General features: G+C 32.6%; 2 protein-coding genes across 2 annotated transcripts; both read left to right on the top strand.

Moving 5' to 3' along the window:
* Window positions 1-2,244: 2,244 nt before the first annotated feature.
* On the top strand, window positions 2,245-6,354 carry LOC136841474 (C-type lectin domain family 4 member D-like). The gene is made up of 4 exons (XM_067108418.1): window positions 2,245-2,400; window positions 3,077-3,292; window positions 5,097-5,190; window positions 5,831-6,354. Exons 1-4 carry the CDS (start codon window positions 2,319-2,321, stop codon window positions 5,976-5,978), a joined length of 540 nt encoding a protein of 179 aa, XP_066964519.1. The 5' UTR covers window positions 2,245-2,318; the 3' UTR covers window positions 5,979-6,354.
* A 5,451-nt stretch (window positions 6,355-11,805) lies between these two features.
* Window positions 11,806-16,310, top strand: LOC136841473 (C-type lectin domain family 4 member D-like). Its single transcript, XM_067108417.1, has 4 exons — window positions 11,806-11,957; window positions 12,763-12,984; window positions 15,066-15,159; window positions 15,749-16,310. Exons 1-4 carry the CDS (start codon window positions 11,876-11,878, stop codon window positions 15,894-15,896), a joined length of 546 nt encoding a protein of 181 aa, XP_066964518.1. The 5' UTR covers window positions 11,806-11,875; the 3' UTR covers window positions 15,897-16,310.
* Window positions 16,311-17,888: the final 1,578 nt, after the last annotated feature.

Here is a 17,888-nt window from a genome sequence, read left to right as displayed (position 1 = left end):
ATAAATCCATTGACTGATTAGCGGTTTTTAGAAAAGGCAATAAATATCTGATAAACAACAGATACTCCCATTTATTTCGTCTTAGATAAGTGGTATGTACTGTTAAGATTAGTCTCTGATAAAAAGAATCTTTCTTGGAAAATTCCCATAGCCGGTTTTATTGATGGTAGAAAGGTTGGTCGTACTAGGTGACTGGGATTCACAAATGGGTAAAGATACAAGATATGAACTTCGAATGGTTCTTATTTGCTGAGATTGCTTGGTTTCAGAAAATAAATTTGAAATGTTATATGAAGAGAGAAAAACTTTTTAGGAACTTAGGATTTTGACTAGTTTTGCTAAGATTGTAGATTACCTCAACGGTTGCAGAGCTTATACAAGAAAAAGGAATTGCTAATGGTGCCACTGGCAAAATGAATGAACAGAGAAAATTTGCTTTATTTGTAAAGAAAGTGTAATGAATATAAACAGGAATATATAGAATACACTTGACATAATAACCACAATGTATTCATGTGGCCCAAATAACCTGTTAATTTCTATATTTCCATAAATATTTGGATACAATTTCCAATGAAATTACTGGGTGGGTTTTGTATCCACATTTGGAGAAAGAACTAGAATTTCATTGACACGAATATATTATACAGGCCCGGCAGAAGAGGAGAGGTTTAAAAGTTTATAAGAACCCGATGTAAACATTATCAAGCTCCCATGTTGCAACTTTAAGAGAATCCGAATTGTACATTGATGTGAATGCTCAGACATGTACCGTCATGCAATAGGAGATGGATCAGCGATGAATGGTTAGGAGGAGAGTATCAGAGCTGTTTCGTAATTAGGGTAATGAACTGTCAAGAGAGAATTAGTAAAAGTTCAGAAGCAAGTATAGGGGGCAGATAAAGATAGTGAAAATATAATCTCGATAGCAAGCAAGCATACAAACTGATAGTCAGGTTAGATGAAGCAGAGAGCAAGCTATCTGAATGTATGCATATTAAAGCTCTTATATAATAAAAAAAATACTTTGCCTAAGAAAAGGGTAGTCTGTCTAAAAAAAATTACTCTTACACACACTGAAAACATAATTTTTTTCCCTAGGATTCCAACACTATATATATATATATATATATATATATATATATATATATATATATATATATATATATATATATATATATATATTTATATATATATATACTTGGCAATGAGAACTGTTGGTCCTAGAAAGTTTGTAACTTTTTTAAATAAATATTTTCGCTAGATACCATCCAGTTTGAATGAGGTCCTATTAGTAATTGTATTAATGCACAGAACGATTGTTTATGTGATCAAGTTATATATATATATATATATATATATATATATATATATATATATATATATATATATATATATATATATATATATATATATATATATATAATATATATATATATATTTAAAGCTAGATGGGGAAATAATAATAAAACTACTCTGCGTTTATAAACTCATAGATTAATAAATGTACCTGATGTACGTGCAAATTCTGCACCATTCTAGAAATTCTGTAATTACCTTTATGATTCCCCATTGATCTGGAAGGCTACACTTTAATTCTTTGTACCTGCAGTAAAATAGGCAAGCTACTCTTATTCAAGGTTTTAATATCTACATTTTATACATTTAGTGAAAGCAGAAGCACTTTAATCAAAATTTCTGATGCTTATAATCATAAAAAAGTTAAAACGTGCTACTTTTCCCAAATTTAAGGTTTCTATCCACGGAGTGTTTTCATTGGGGAAGATAAATAAATTTACTTTTTTGCAAACATGCAGACGTGAGCTTTGTTGTATATACACGAGATATTAAAAATGTGTAAAAAAAAAAGGTGAGATGTGTTTGTAAATAAAGGTGAAAACCAATAAATAAATATGACAGCACTAAAAAATAACGTGCATAAAAAAAGTCAGAGAATTAAGGCAAATACAGGAGTGGTAGGTATTAAAAGCGATGCGCGGCAACTTAGTCATAAGAAGATTTTACTTTAAAATTTTCATAGTTGTAAAATTGTATTGCGGGGTATCATAAAAGATAAATCCCCGGCCCGTCATGCCAATTTATGCTACAGAAATCACGACAAGTAAGAATTGGTTATCAGATAGCAAAACAATTCGTTTTCCCCGAACAGAAATGACGCAGATCATATGTTTAATGACGTCTTATTTTCGAAGGTTTGTGAAGAAGCGAGCATTATATAAAGAGGGAAATGGTGTCGCCTGTCATTAAGTGCGGGAGATTTTATCAGGCAACCTGGACACCTACAGAGCGCTTAAATCATGAAGTCCCTTCTCTTCGCCTTACCTCTGCTGGTACTCCTCCTGTCACCAGCTGTAGAGATGGCGACGGTCTCTTCCACAGGTAAAAGATATTCAAGAAATGTAACCCAACTTTGAACGTCAAGATAACTTAAGGGTGCCTCTTCATTTGATATTTTGGGTTGCGAAGGAAAATTGCAGTTACGGGATTCTTTATGTTCCAGAGATTAGAAATGTTTGGGATTTTCAGTACTTATTTCAATGGCCTGGTTGATCATTTTACTTTTGAAGAGATATGCCTCCATTTTATACTTCAGCCGAATGAATGAAAATTACATCTATTAACAACTATCAATACTGTTATTAAAATGCTCCAGTGAATTTTCTTGATTTTTTTTGAAAGAAATCTACATTAAAATTTTTGATTTTATATACGAATGAAAGGCCACGTTTGCGACTATGTTAATAATTCATTCAGTGGGCGTGTCAACACGGGTTTATATCTTGAAGGTGAAAAAAACTTTTTTCAGTAGCCCACCCATCCCTAACCCTTCATCATCTACCAAGACTGAAAGAATTTTAAGCAAGTGTGTGTGTGTGTGTGTATAAAAATAAACAAATAAATAAATATCATACATATATATAAAATAAATTTATATATAAATATATATATATATATAAAATAAATTATGTATATGTATATATATATATTGCTTAATTACTTTTGCGTCCAATCTTTTTCTTCTTAACTAAGCAACCTCATTTATATCACTCCCCAGCCTGCTGTCCGGACAACTTCACAACGCTAGAAGGACGATGCATCTACATCGCCACCGACGTATACTTCGGCTCGAGCCCTGCTAGGAACTGGACCTGGTCACGTGACCTCTGCACATCGATGTTTGGGGAGGGTGACCTCTGGAAAACTGACCTGGCCATTGTTGACGTTCCTTTTCTGGCGGCTTTCTCCTCTCACATTGTTCAAAACTTGTCAGGTATTACGATATTTTTCATTTTATTCATTGTTAAGAAAACTTCCTTTCTTTTCAGTCTATACACTGCACTTCTGAGAGACCACTGGGTCTGGTTTCTGTATTGATAAGAAAACACTTTCTTTTCACTGTATTCAATGAACTTCAGAGATATCACAGGGTGTTCTCTCTAGACTATAGTAAGGTCTGCTTTAAATACCTAAATACAAGCTGAGGATTGGTGTAGAGTAAAGTTGAAGACATTGTGAAGAGACCAAAAGGGATTGTTTAAAAGTAATAGGCAGAAAGCAACTCAGCTGGGGCCAAAGTGTCTGAGAAGAGGCTTCAGTATCAACTACGCTGGCCTCACAAGGCATAATTTTGGTAGAACGTCTTAAACGGGCTATCGTTAGCAAGGGCTGGATCTGAAACTTGCTAGCAGAAGGAACTGACAAAACTTGTAACATGAGCTTGGGATTCATAAACGCCTTTCAGTTTGCTGAATTATCGCTTACTGTTGAGAAATTTCTGTTAGGAACAATTTATTTGTAAGAGACAATGAGAGAAAAAAAAACATTATGTCATTATGTGAATGCACCTTTTCTTTAGATAATATTGCAATACTTTTATCACTGAGTTAAAAAGCATTCCAAAGAAATAGTAACGGTTTATTTTGATAGACATTTAGAATCTTTGCAAGATTTTAGCTTCGAAATTAATAAAAGAAAAAGACAGAACGAAGAAGAGACATATCATTTCCAACTGGAATTTTATCTATCTATCTACTTCTGCTACATGAGATTGACATTTTGGAAACAAGGGTAATCACACGAAGAAAAATAAATGAAATGTATCACAAATTATTATGCAAGTGGTTGACAATAACAGCTAAGATTTTTTTTGCGAGATTGAATATTCTTGTCTTAAAAGTTGACTACTGATTTTTCTTCATCTACTGCATTCCTATTTTTGGGTGAGGGCAACAGTCCAAGACCTTTTCTCAAAATCCTATGAATCAACTACATTTCTGATTTTTAGAAAATAAAGGAAAATTTTTTTTTTATTTACATCGCTCTAGGGAATCACTTTGTCCATAGATGCTCTAGAAGGCATATACATACTGACATTCTCCCCCCCCCACACTTTATGTTATTTTTTTAATGTAGCTTATTCTACAGTTCTGTATTCCTTTCGCCGTACTTGGATGATTTTTCCACTGGGCCCTCAGGCTTGAAGAAATATAAACATTTGTTTATTTTCCACTGATTCTTTTCGTATCATACTTTTTGATATAACTCTACGTACTTTTAGTTTCTTTAAACCTTTTGCATATATATACATACATATACATATGTATGTATATATATACAGAATATATATATGTATATATATGTATGTATATTGCATATATATTTAAATGTGAAAATACACACTCATATATACATATACACACGAGAATACATTAGCTTTAATTTTATTTTAATAATTGGTCTCAAGTCCAACACTTTTTTTTTTCCAACTGACCTTCTCATAAAAAATATAGACGACCTTTGCATAAAAAACAATAAACACAAACCCTTGAACGAGCGTGGGAGTTGTGTATGACGCAAACAGTATTACATCAGTTAAATAATGCTTAGAAATATAAGTGTTACAACATCTCCCGGAGTCATTTCCCGCGGGATGAAAAGAGGAAATCTCGCGATGAAAACATATACTGGGATGATAATATTTCCAGCTATTGCCATTTCCTGTGACGACATTTTCCCTTATGAGTGTATACAAATAAAAAGCTACTGTTCTATCGTAATATAATTATTGCCATCAGGAATGGAAGGATACATTTACTGGGTCGGTTCGGAGAAGGTTAATGGTCAGTGGAAGTGGATTGACGGAACGCCCATCAGCAACACGTCTTACCTGTAAGTATTGAGTGAGGATGATTCTTTTTTGAGAGAGAGAGAGAGATTTCCTAAATATGGTAATAAGGTTGAAAGAAAGAGAAAAGGTATATTCCTAGTTTTCATGAAGAAAAGAACGAATGGTGAGAGCTATAAGTCTTTACATATTTATACATATTGAAATAATATATATATAATATATATATATATATATATATATATATATAATAATAATGTATGTATGTATATATATATATATATTTATATATATATATATATATATATATATATATATATATATATATATATATATATATATATATATATATATATTTATATATGTATATATATATATAATATACATCTCTATATATATACTTATATATATATGTGTGTGTGTAGGTGTGTATGCATATATATTCTGTATATTTAAATGAGAGAGAGAGAGAGAGAGAGAGAGAGAGAGAGAGAGAGAGAGAGAGAGAGAGAGAGAGAGAGAGGACAAATGTTCACGCACTGAATGGAAGATATGGTAACCTTTCATTTTCATTGGGCTTCAAGAGAGAGAGAGAGAGAGAGAGAGAGAGAGAGAGAGAGAGATAGGACACAAATTCCCAGAACCAACAATTGCCTGACGCGCCCAATTTCATCTCGATCACAGGTGGTACATCTCTCATCCAGCATCCACGTTATCTGACGGGGTCAATGGCATGCTGATTCCCTCGGGGGCATTCAATCGCTTCTACTTGCATGAGTACCAATCGATTTGGGTGGGTCCGTCTTACCTCTGCGAGGCCAAGAAGAAATAAACATTAGAGAAGGAATTTCTTAATTCTGGAGTTTGCGGTTGAATAAGGATAACTGTTGTTGGTATATAAATTGAGTTTCAGCTGTTTTTTTTTTTATTTGATAATGCAAATTTCGTTTGATGATTCTTTGTGCGGAGCGTTTCTTTGTCAAAGACGACAAATTATTAACAAATTGTTACAACTGGATGATTTTGTTTGAAGTTGCTAAATTCTTAAAACATTGTTCCGTATACCAACTTTTAAAGTAGTCCATTAAAAGGATATATTTGCTTACTAACACAATATAAATTTGTGGGGAAAAAAGACTTGTATAGCATTCTGAAAACTAACCTGTAGATAATGTATGAATGAAATAAATTCTTTCCAAATTGCTTAATCCCTGTCTTAGATGTTTACCTTCAAAATTCAAATATTTCAATATCTATACCTCTGTACTTGCACAAATGAACATATTCTCCAACAAATACACAATTACATACACATATTTATGTATGTATATATATATATATATATATATATATATATATATATATATATATATATATATATAAATATATATTATGCATACACACACACACACACACATATATATATATATGTATACATATATATATATATATATATATATATATATATATATATATATATATATATATATATATATATGTATGAAACAGTAGTCGTTAGACAAGAAATTATGCGGACGACAAGAAAAACGGAGAACGTTAATTTTGAAGGAGAGCAATATTGGGTAGCCAGAGGGAATGAACTGTAACCTAGAAATGGCTGAAGAAGCAGCATCAGGAGAACAGTCACACGAAACAAAGCCGAAGGAATCCTGAGACATAAATGGAAGTCTGTTGTGCACTACAGAAGGCAGAAGCAAATATGCAAATCTTCGAGAGTGTGTAAGAGGAAAAGACGTGACGTGGGAATGGTATACATATTTAAAGATTCGGTTGTTGATACATTAGAGGACGATGAGAGTTTTAAGAAAGGGAATCAGTAATTTGGAGAACGACTTGTTCAAAAAAAAAAAAACTTTGAGATGTTGAGCAGATTACGAAAACTTATGAAGATATAGGGCCTTCAACAGGTAACGAAAAAGAAATGCAAAGGAAATATAGAACTGGTGTGTATATATGTATGTGTATAAATATATATATATATATATATATATATATATATATATATATATATTATATATATATATATATATATATATATATATATATATATATATATATATATATATATATATATATATACTGTATATACATAAAGATAGACTTCGTGCCATGAAACCACTTGCTGAAGGAATTCTACTTAGTAAGATGAACGGGGGAGAGAAACTGTCATAACAATTCTGGAAGAGAAGCTCATCCAACAAATCATGAAAGTTATATAACTTTCAGTGTTTGGATTCGCAGAACTAGTTTCCGAATTCTGTTAAGTTTGATCTGCCAAAATCTCTGTTTAATCAACCTTTATATGAAATATTTATATAAAAAAATAAAATACTAGTCTTGAAATTTTGCGCGATTTAATCAAGATAGAAAACTTGGAACTCTTAATGAAAATATCTTGTTTTACAAGATAGAATTGCAAAACCAACCAATATTGAGAAAAGCGAGAAAGGTTGAAGACATGGAAATGCTGCACGAAGTAATATGAATTACAAAACGCTGCTATTTTTAACAGCATGCAGTGTCATATCACTCAAAAAATTCTGTAAAAATAATTACTTCATGACATCAAATTAAACTTTCTCCACTTGAAGGAGAATCTTGTCACTGCAATGTTACGGCACTTGGGCAACTGAGGAAAGGATGTCAATCAGATGCCATTTTTTACCCGAGATGAGATTCAGATGGAATCACGGAGTTGCCGCCAGTGAGACCTCTTTTACACCGTATTAGATATTCACTGAGTGGCTGCAGATGACATCAGCACTGGAATCTCAGACGAATGTATTGCGACATAGCGATCTCACGGATGCGTTAAGATGTGACGTGAAGTTGTGTTTGTGGACTGAAATGAAATCAGAATCCCGATAAAGGATGGAGATCAAGAGACTGAAATTGTACGGCGGTTCTGGTAAGTGATAAATCCAATGAATGATTAGCGGTTTTAAGAAATGGCAATAAATATCTGATAAACAACAGATACTCCCATTTATTTCCTCTTTGATAAGTGGTATTTACTGTACTGTTGAGATTACTCTCTGATAAAAAGAGTGTTTCTTGGAAAATCTCCATAGCCGGTTTTGTTGATGGTAGAAATGTTGGTCGTGCTAGGTGACTGGGATTCACAAACGGGTAAAGATACGAGATATGAACTTCAAATGGTTCTCATTTTCTGAGATTGCTTGGTTTCAGAAAATAAATTTGAAATGTTATATGAACAGAGAAGACAATGTATGAAAAAATATTTAGGATTTTTGCTAGTTTTCCAAAGACTATAGATTACCTCAACAGTTGCAGAGCTTATACGAGAAAAAGGAATTACTAATGGTGCCACTGGCAATGAATGAACAGAGAAAATTTGATTTATCTGCAAAGAAATTGTAATGAATATAAACAGGAATATATAGAATACACTTGACATAATAATCAGAATGTATTCTTGTGGCCCAAATAACCTGTTAATTTCTATATTTCCTAAAATATTTGGATACAATTTCCAACGAAAGTATTGAAACCTGAAATAGGAAATGAACGAAGAAAATCTACTTTCTTGGTGGGTTTTGTATCCATATTTGGAGAAAGAACTAGAATTTCATTAACACGAATATATTGTACAGGCAGGGCAGATGAGGAGAGGTTTAAAGGCTTATAAGAACCTGATGTAAACATTCTCAAGCTCCCATGTTACAACTTTAAGAGAATCCGAAGTGTACATTGACGTGAATACTCAGACATGTACCGTAATGCAATAGGAGATGGATCAGCGATGAATGGTTAGGAGGAGAGTATCAGAGCTGTTTCTTAATTACGATAATGAATTAGCAAGAGAGAATTAGTACAAGTTTAGAAGCAAGTATAGGGGGTAAATGAAGATAAAGGAAATAGAGCATATTAAAGCTCTTACATAATAAAAAAAAAATACTTTGCCTAAGAAAAGAGAAGTCTGTCTGAAAAAAATGACTCTTACACTGACTGAAAATATAATTTTTTTCCCTAGGATTCCAACACCCTCCTAATTGCCCTTGCTGTGGCCAAGAGAACAGTTTCTGAGGACGTGCATCCGGTCCTCTCCAGGTCTCTCCAAAAGTCGTCTGTCATTAATCCTAATGTTCTCAGGATGGCAGGCACAATACTCAACCTAGTTAGCCATAGTTTCCATACTTCCATTTGATGCTCTACTATCTTTTCTTCTTTTGTCTTTGACTCTTGTGTCCTGTGGTGGGACTGCATCTGTCAGATATACTATCTGAGTCTCCTTATTTACCGGGATTAGGTCTGGTCTTCGGATCTATATAACATGGTCAGTCCTTATACTATGGTAGTCCCAGAGTAACCCCCCTCCTTTTTTTTTAGCACTCTAAGGGGGTATGGTTTTCCCACTTGTCTATGCATGGAATGATATCTGTTCATGATATGATATTTTCTTTCCAGACCTTCCAGTGCGAGGTAAAGGTCACTGTGGTATGACTTCGCTTATTATCGTTATTGTAGTTCTTAAGGTTTGATTGTTCTTTACCCTAAATGTTTTTACCATTGTGTCCCTTTTCTCAAAGATGTAAATTAATAAAAATTTGATACTTCGTTATCCTTTGATTTGATTTTGATAATATTTGATATATATATATATATATATATATATATATATATATATATATATATATAGGGCCAACATTCCACATAAAGTATCCGTACAATATATATATATATATATATATATATATATATATATATATATATATATATATATATATATATATTTACTAAAGGACCTTATTCAAACAATGGAATGTTGGTATCTAGAAGGTTTGATAACTTTTTAAATAAATATTTCAAATAATGCAGTTTTAGGTCCTATTAGTAATTGTATTAATACACAGAACGATTCTTTATTGATAAAGTATATATATACAATATATATGTATATATATTTATATACATACTGTTAGGAACAATGCCGATATTGTTGCCTCTTTTGTTTTCTTTGTTTTTCTTGCTGGCGATACGTCTGATGGATAGTCATATAGGTTCTATATATATATATTCGTATCCGGTCCTAGCAGCAGAGCATATATATATATATATGGAGGAGGATATCTGACAAGGACGAGATGGTTGTCGTGTCGGCTCTGTCTTATTGTCCTGAGTGTTCCCTCAAGCTGTTTGGGGCTACTTAACATTCTTGGAATAAATATTTCCTTGTTGCTTCATTTTGAATTTATTATTTGTTATTTATGCTGCTATTTTTGTTATACCCATATTATTTATTTGGGTTCAGGCCCTATTGATTATCAACTGATGTTTGTTGAACTTAATGCACAGAACAATTTGTTTATGCTGTATTTCTTAGTAATGTTCAAATTGTTTACTTTAAATTAAACTTACTCACTGTAAATATAAATAAATTAATTTTTATATCATATATCTGTAAAGAATATATATATATATGAATATATATATATGTATATATATATATATATATATATATATATATATATATATATATATATATATATAGAAATAATAATAAAACTACTCTGCGGTTCTATACTCATAAATTAATAAATGTACTTGATGTATACGTGCAAATTCTGCACCATTCTAGAAATTTTGTAAATACCTTTATGATTCTCCATTGATCTGAAAAGCTACACTTTAATTTCTTTGTACCTGCAGTAAGATGGGCAAGATACTCTTATTCATGGTTTTTAATATCTGTTATACATTTTGAAAACAGGAATATTCGCGTTAAAATAAAGTGAAGAGCAGAAGAGTTTTAACTTTCGAAGCTTAGGGTGATGTTTATAACCATATTTAAAAAAAGTTGCAGTTTCTCGTCGGGCGAGCTGGTTCCGTTCTCAGCTACCACTCTGTTGGCAGCGAGTTCGAATCTCCGACCGGCCAATGAAGAATAAGAGGAACTTATTTCTGGTGAAAGAAATTCATTTCTCGCTATAATGTGGTTCGGATTCCACAATAAGCTGTCGGTCCCGTTGCTAGGTAACCAATTGGTTCTTAGCCACGTAAAATAAATGTAAATCTTCGGGCCAGCCCTAGGAGTGCTGTTAATCAGCTCAGTGGTCTGATTAAACTAAGATATACTTTTTAAAAAAAAGTTGAAACGCGCTACTTTTCCCAAATTTAGGGTTTCTATCCACAGAGTGTTTTCATTGGGGAAAATAAACACATTTACTTTTTTGCAAACGTGCGGACGTAAGCTTTGTTGTATCTACACGAGATATAAAAAATGTGTAAAAAAAAAAAAAAGGTGAGAAGTGTTTGTAAATAAAGGTGAAAACCAATAAACCAATATGATAGCCCTAAAAAAATAACGCACATAAAAAAAGTCAGAGAATTAAGGCAAATACAGGAGTGGTAGGTTATAAAAGCGATGCGCGGCAACTGAGTCATAAGAAGATTTTACTTTAAGTTGTAAAATTATATTGCGGGGTATCATAAAAGATAAATCCCCGGCCCGTCATACATTAGCCAAATTATGTTACAGAAATCACGACAAGCGAGAACTGGTTATCAGATAGCAAAACAATTCGTTTTCCCCGAACGGAAATGACGAAGATCATATGTTTAATGACGTCTTATTTTTGTAGGTTAGTGAGGAAGCGAGCATTATATAAAGAGGGAAATGGTGTCGCCTGTCATTGAGTGCGGGAGATTTTACTAGGTAGCCTGGGCATCTACAGAGCCTTTAGCATCATGAAGTACCTTCTCTTCGCCCTACCTCTGCTGGTACTCCTCCTGACACCAGCTGTGGAGATGGCAAAGGTCTCTTCCACAGGTAAAAGATATTCAAGAAATGTAACCCAACTTTGAACGTAAATATAAAGGTGTCTCTTCATTTTTCGATTTTGGACAGCGAAGGAAAATTGCAGTTACGGGATTCTTTATCTTCCAGCGATTAAAAATGTTTGGAATTTTCAGTAATTATTTCGATGGCTAGGTCGATCATTTTGCTTTAGGAGAAATTTCTCTCAGACTTTGTATTGCAGTTGAACAATGGAAAATAAATTCTAGTCTCAACTATCAATACTGTGACTAAAATGCTTCAGTGCATTTTCCTGAATTTTTCTAAAAGAAATCTACATTAATTTTTTTGACTTTATTTACTTATGAGAAGTTTCGTTTGCTACTGTGTTAGTAATTCATTCAGTGTGGTTATCAACACTGGTTTATGTTTTGAAGGTGAAATATGATTTTTTCAGTAGGCCAACCTTTCTTATCTTTTCATTGTCTACCAAGCAAGGGTGTCTGTATAAATAAATAGATAAAATATACATACATGCAATCACGAACACACACACACACACACATTATATATATATATATATATATATATATATATATATATATACATATATATATATAATATATAGGTTATATATATATATATATATATATATATATATATATATATATATATATATATATATATATATATAATATATATATATATATATATATACATACACACACACACACATGCAAATTGAATAATTTTGTGCGCAGGCTATTCTTTTTAACAAGAAAGCTCAGATAAAAAAATCCACTGGCTGGTAAACAAATGCACGTTCTTCATCCTCCAGCATGCTGTCCTGACAACTTCACAACGCTCGAAGGACGGTGCATCTTCATCGCCACCGATTACTACTTCGACCCGAGCAGGGTACCTGGCAAGAACTGGACCAGGGCACGTGAACTCTGCACGTCGATGTTCGGAGAGGGTGACCTCTGGAAAGCTGACCTGCCCATCATTGACGTTCCACTTCTGGCGGCTTTCTCTTCTCACATTGTTCAAAACTTGCCAGGTATTACGGTGTTGTTTGGTTTATTCATTGTTAAGAAAACTGACTTTCTTGTCACTCTGCACAATGCGCTTCAAAGAGATCACTGGGTCTTCTGTCTAGATCATAATGAGGTCTGCTTAAAGTACTTAATTGACATCTGAGAACTGGAGTAAAGTTCAAGAACTTGTACAGCTGGGTGTGACTGACCAGAAGGGACTTCTGAAAAGTAATAGACAGAAAGCAACTCAACTGGGGCCAAAGTGACTGAAAAAAAGGCTTCAGTATTAACTACGCTAGGCCACGCAAGGCATGATTCTAGTGGATCGTCTTAAAGGGGCTATTGTTAGCAAGGGTTGGATCTGAAACTTGCTGGCTCAAGAATTATGCAAAACCCTAACATGAGCTTGAGCTTAGTAAACGCATTTCAGTTGTCTGAATTATCCATCACTGTCAGGAAATTTCGGTTTAGGAAGAAATAATTTTTGTGGGAGAGTGGAAGAAAATCATTATGTGAATGTACTTTTTCTTCAGATGATATTGCAATAATTTTATAGCTATGGTAACAAGCATAACAAAATTGTAACGGTTAATTTTAACAGACATTCAGAATCTTTGCCAGGAATTTAGCCTCAAAATTAATGAAAGCAAAAGACAAAATGAAATAGAGATATTTCATTTCCAACTGGAATTTTATCAGTCCATCTATCTACCTCTGCTATATGAGATTCACAATTTGAAATCAAGGGTAATCACACGAAGAAGAATGAATGAAATGTATCACAAATTATTATGGAAGTGACTGACAATAACAGCTAAGTTTTTTTGCGAGATTGAATATTCTTCTCTTAAAAGTACACTACTGATTTTTCTTCATCTACTGCATTCCTATTTTCGGGGGAAGGAAAAAATCCACTTTTTCTCAAAATCCTATGACTCAACTACATTCCTAATTTTAAGAAAGCATAGAAAATATTTTTTGCGATTTACATTGCTTTTAAGAATCACTTTGTTCATAGAAGCTCTAGAAAACATACTGATAGTCTCCCCCATTTTATGTTATTTCTTTTATTATATTTAATTAGATAGTTCTGTATTCCTTTTCCCGTACAAAGATGATTTCTCTACTGGGACCCTCAGGCTTATAGAAATATAAACATTTATTTATTTTCTACAGGTTCTTTTCAAGTCATACTTTTTTATATAAATCTAAGTACTTTTAGTTTCTTTAAAACTGTTTGAAAATGCTGTATATATATATATATATATATATATATATATATATATATATATATATATATATATATATATATATATATATATATATATATATATATACATACAGAAGTCCTTTTACTCCAGTTCTCAGATGTCAGTTAAGTACTTTAAGCAGACCTCATTATAATCTAGACAGCAGACCCAATGATCTCTTTGAAGCGCATTGTATATATATTATATTATACATACATAAATGTATATATTTACATATATATTATATAAACATACATACATGCACATATATATATTTATACATATTTATAAATATTTATAATATATATATATATATATATATATATATATATATATATATATATATATATATATATATATATGAAAATACAGTAATTTTAATAATTAGTCGCCACCAGTAGAAATATTTTATGTTTACATTTAAAGAAGAAAAAAAAATGGTTCCCAATATTACCAGTAGGTATCCAGACGTTTCTCCATCATACAAGAAAAATCTGTCAGGCTTTTCGGTGTCAAATCCAACTTTTTTTTTTCCCCAACTGCTGATCTTCTCATAAAACAATATAGACGACCTTTGAATAAAAAAGAAAACACACTAAACCTTGAATGGGCGGGGGAGCTGTGTATGACGCAAACAGTATTACATCAATTAAATAATGTTTAGAAATATAAGTGTTACAACATCTCCCGCAGTCATTTCCCGCGAGATGAAAAGAGGAATCTCGCGATGAAAATATATATTGGGATGATGATATTTCCAGCTGTTCCCATTTCCTGTGACTACGTTTTCCCTTATGAGTGTATACAAATATAAAAAAGTTACTGTTCTATCGTAATATAATTATTGCCATCAGGAATGACAGGATACATTTACTGGGTCGGTTCGGAGAAGGTTAATGGCCAGTGGAAATGGATTGACGGAACGCCCATCAGCAACACGTCTTACGTGTAAGTATTGAGTGAGGATGATTCTTTTTTGAGAGAGAGAGAGAGAGAGAGAGAGAGAGAGAGAGAGAGAGAGAGAGAGAGAGAGAGAGAGTCCTAATATGATAATAGGATTAGAAAAAAGATAGACAAGGCTTTTTCCATGTATTCATGAAAGATATAATAAATGCTCAGCTCTCTAAGCCTTAATATGTATATATAAATATATATATATATGTATATATATATATATATATATTGCATATGTATATATAATTATATATAGTATATATATGTATATATATGTATATATATATGCGTGTGTGCGTATGTATATATATCATATAAATTTAAATGAGAGAGAGAGAGAGAGAGAGAGAGAGAGAGAGAGAGAGAGAGAGAGAGAGAGAGAGAGAGAGAGAGAACAAATGTTCCCGCATTGAATGGAAGATAAGATATGGTAACCTTTCATTTATATTGGGCTTCAAAAAAGAGAGAGAGAGAGAGAGAGAGAGAGAGAGAGAGAGAGAGAGAGAGAGAGAGAGAGAGAGAGAGGACACAAATTCCCAGAACCAACAATTGCCTGACGCACCCAATTTCATCTCGATCACAGGTGGCACATCTCTCATCCAGCATCCACGTTATCGAATGGGGTCAATGGCATGCTGGTTCCCTCGGGGGCATTCAATCGCTTCTACATGTTTGAGTACGAATCACCTTCGTGGGGGCCGTCTTACCTCTGCGAGGCCAAGAAGAAATAAACATTAGAGAAGGGTTTTCTTAATTCTGGAGTTTGAGGTTGAATTAGGTCAAAGATAGTTGCTTTTGATATGGATAACTGTTGTTGGTATATAAATTGAATTTTAGCTCCTTTTTTTTTATTCGATTATTCGATAGTGCGAACTTCAGTTTGATGATTCTTTCTTTGTATGGAAAATTTTCTTTGTCAGAGACGATAAATTATTAACAAATTGTTACAACTGGATGATTTTGTTTGAAGTTGCTAAAAACTAAAAACACTGTTCGGTATACCAACTTTTAAAGTAGTCCATTAAAAGAATATATTTGCTTAATAACGTATCATAAATTTGTGGAGAAGAAAGACTCGTATAGCATTCTGAAAACTAGCCTGTAGATAATGTATGAATGAAATAAATTCTTGCTAAATTGCTTAATTCCGGTCTTAGATATTTACCTTCAAAATTAAAATATTTCAATATCTATACCTCTGTACTTGCACAAACAAAACTATTCTCCAACAAATACACACTTACATACAAACACACACACACACACATACACACACACACACACATATATACATACACTATACATACATATATATATATATATATATATATATATATATATATATATATATATATATATATATATATATATATATATATATATATATATATATGAAACAATAGTTGTTGGACAAGAAATTATGCAGTGAACAAGATAAGTCGAGAATGATAACTTTGAAGGAGAGCAATATTAGGTAGCCAGGAGGATTGAATTGTAATCTAGAAATGGCTGAAGAATCAGCAGCAGGAGAACAAATCATGAGACATAAATGGAAGTCTGTTGTGCACTACAGAAGGCAGAAGCAAATATGCAAATCTTCGAGAGTGGCTATGAAGAAAAGACGTGACGTGGGAATGATGTACATGTAATCAGCTCAGTGGTCTGGTAAAACTAAGGTATACTTTTTTTTTTTAAAGATTCGGTTGTTGATACATTAGAGGACCATGAGAGCTTTAAGAAAGGGAATAAAGAATTTGGAGGACAACTAACTGCTGAAGATGAAAAAAAAAAAAAAAAAAAAACGTTGAGATGTTGAGCAGATTACGAAGACGTATGAGGATATAGAGCCTTCAACAAGTAACGAAAAAGAAATGCGAAAAATAAAATATAGAACAGAAGGTACAGACACACACACACATATATATATATATATATATATATACACAGTATATATATGTGTATATATAAAGATAGATTCTATGTCATGAAACCACTTGCTGAAGGAATTCTACTTAATAAGATGAACGAGGGAGAGACACTGTCATAACAATTCTGGAAGAGAAGTTCATCCAACAAATCATGGAACGTTATATAGCTTTCAGTGTTTGGATTCACAGCACTAGTTTCCAAATTCAGTTATGTCTCATCTGCTAAATTCTGTGTTTAATCACCTTTTATATGAAATATATAAAAAGTTAACATACTGGCGTCTTGAAATTTCTTGCGTGATTTAATCCAGATACTAAACTTGGAACTCTTAATGAAAATATCTTGTTTTATAAAAGAGAATTGCAAAACCAACCAATTTTGTGAAAAGCAAGAAAGACTCCAGACTTGGCAATACTGCTCGAAACATTATCCTTTGCAAAAAGCTGATATTTCCAACAGCATGCAGTGTCATATCACTCAAAAAATTCTGTAAAAATAATTACTTCATGACAGCAAATTAGACTTTTTCCACTTGAAGGAGAGTCAAGTCACTGCAATATTACGGCACTTGGGCAACTGAGGAAAGGATGTCAATCAGATGCCATTTTTTACCCGAGATAAGATTCAGATGGAATCAGGGAGATGCAGCCAGCTAAGACTTCCTTTTACACCGTATTAGATATTCATTGAATGGCTGCAGATGACATCAGTACTGGAATCTCAGACGAATGTATTTGGACATCGCGATCTCACGGATGTGTTAAGATGTGATGTGAAGTTGCGTTTGTGGATTG

This window comes from Macrobrachium rosenbergii, chromosome 9 (assembly GCF_040412425.1).
Source record: "Macrobrachium rosenbergii isolate ZJJX-2024 chromosome 9, ASM4041242v1, whole genome shotgun sequence".
Classification (NCBI taxonomy): Eukaryota; Metazoa; Arthropoda; class Malacostraca; order Decapoda; family Palaemonidae; genus Macrobrachium; species Macrobrachium rosenbergii.
This window is presented reverse-complemented; position numbering and strand designations above follow the sequence as displayed.

Excerpts from the sequence above, each read along its gene's own strand:
- LOC136841473 (XM_067108417.1), top strand. The coding sequence starts at position 11,876 with ATGAAGTACCTTCTCTTCGCCCTACCTCTGCTGGTACTCCTCCTGACA. Across the intron at positions 11,958-12,762 it reads GGCAAAGGTCTCTTCCACAG|CATGCTGTCCTGACAACTTC; the intron begins GTAAAAGATATT and ends TTCATCCTCCAG. Across the intron at positions 12,985-15,065 it reads CATTGTTCAAAACTTGCCAG|GAATGACAGGATACATTTAC; the intron begins GTATTACGGTGT and ends TATTGCCATCAG.
- LOC136841474 (XM_067108418.1), top strand. The coding sequence starts at position 2,319 with ATGAAGTCCCTTCTCTTCGCCTTACCTCTGCTGGTACTCCTCCTGTCA. Across the intron at positions 2,401-3,076 it reads GGCGACGGTCTCTTCCACAG|CCTGCTGTCCGGACAACTTC; the intron begins GTAAAAGATATT and ends ATCACTCCCCAG. Across the intron at positions 5,191-5,830 it reads ATCAGCAACACGTCTTACCT|GTGGTACATCTCTCATCCAG; the intron begins GTAAGTATTGAG and ends TCTCGATCACAG.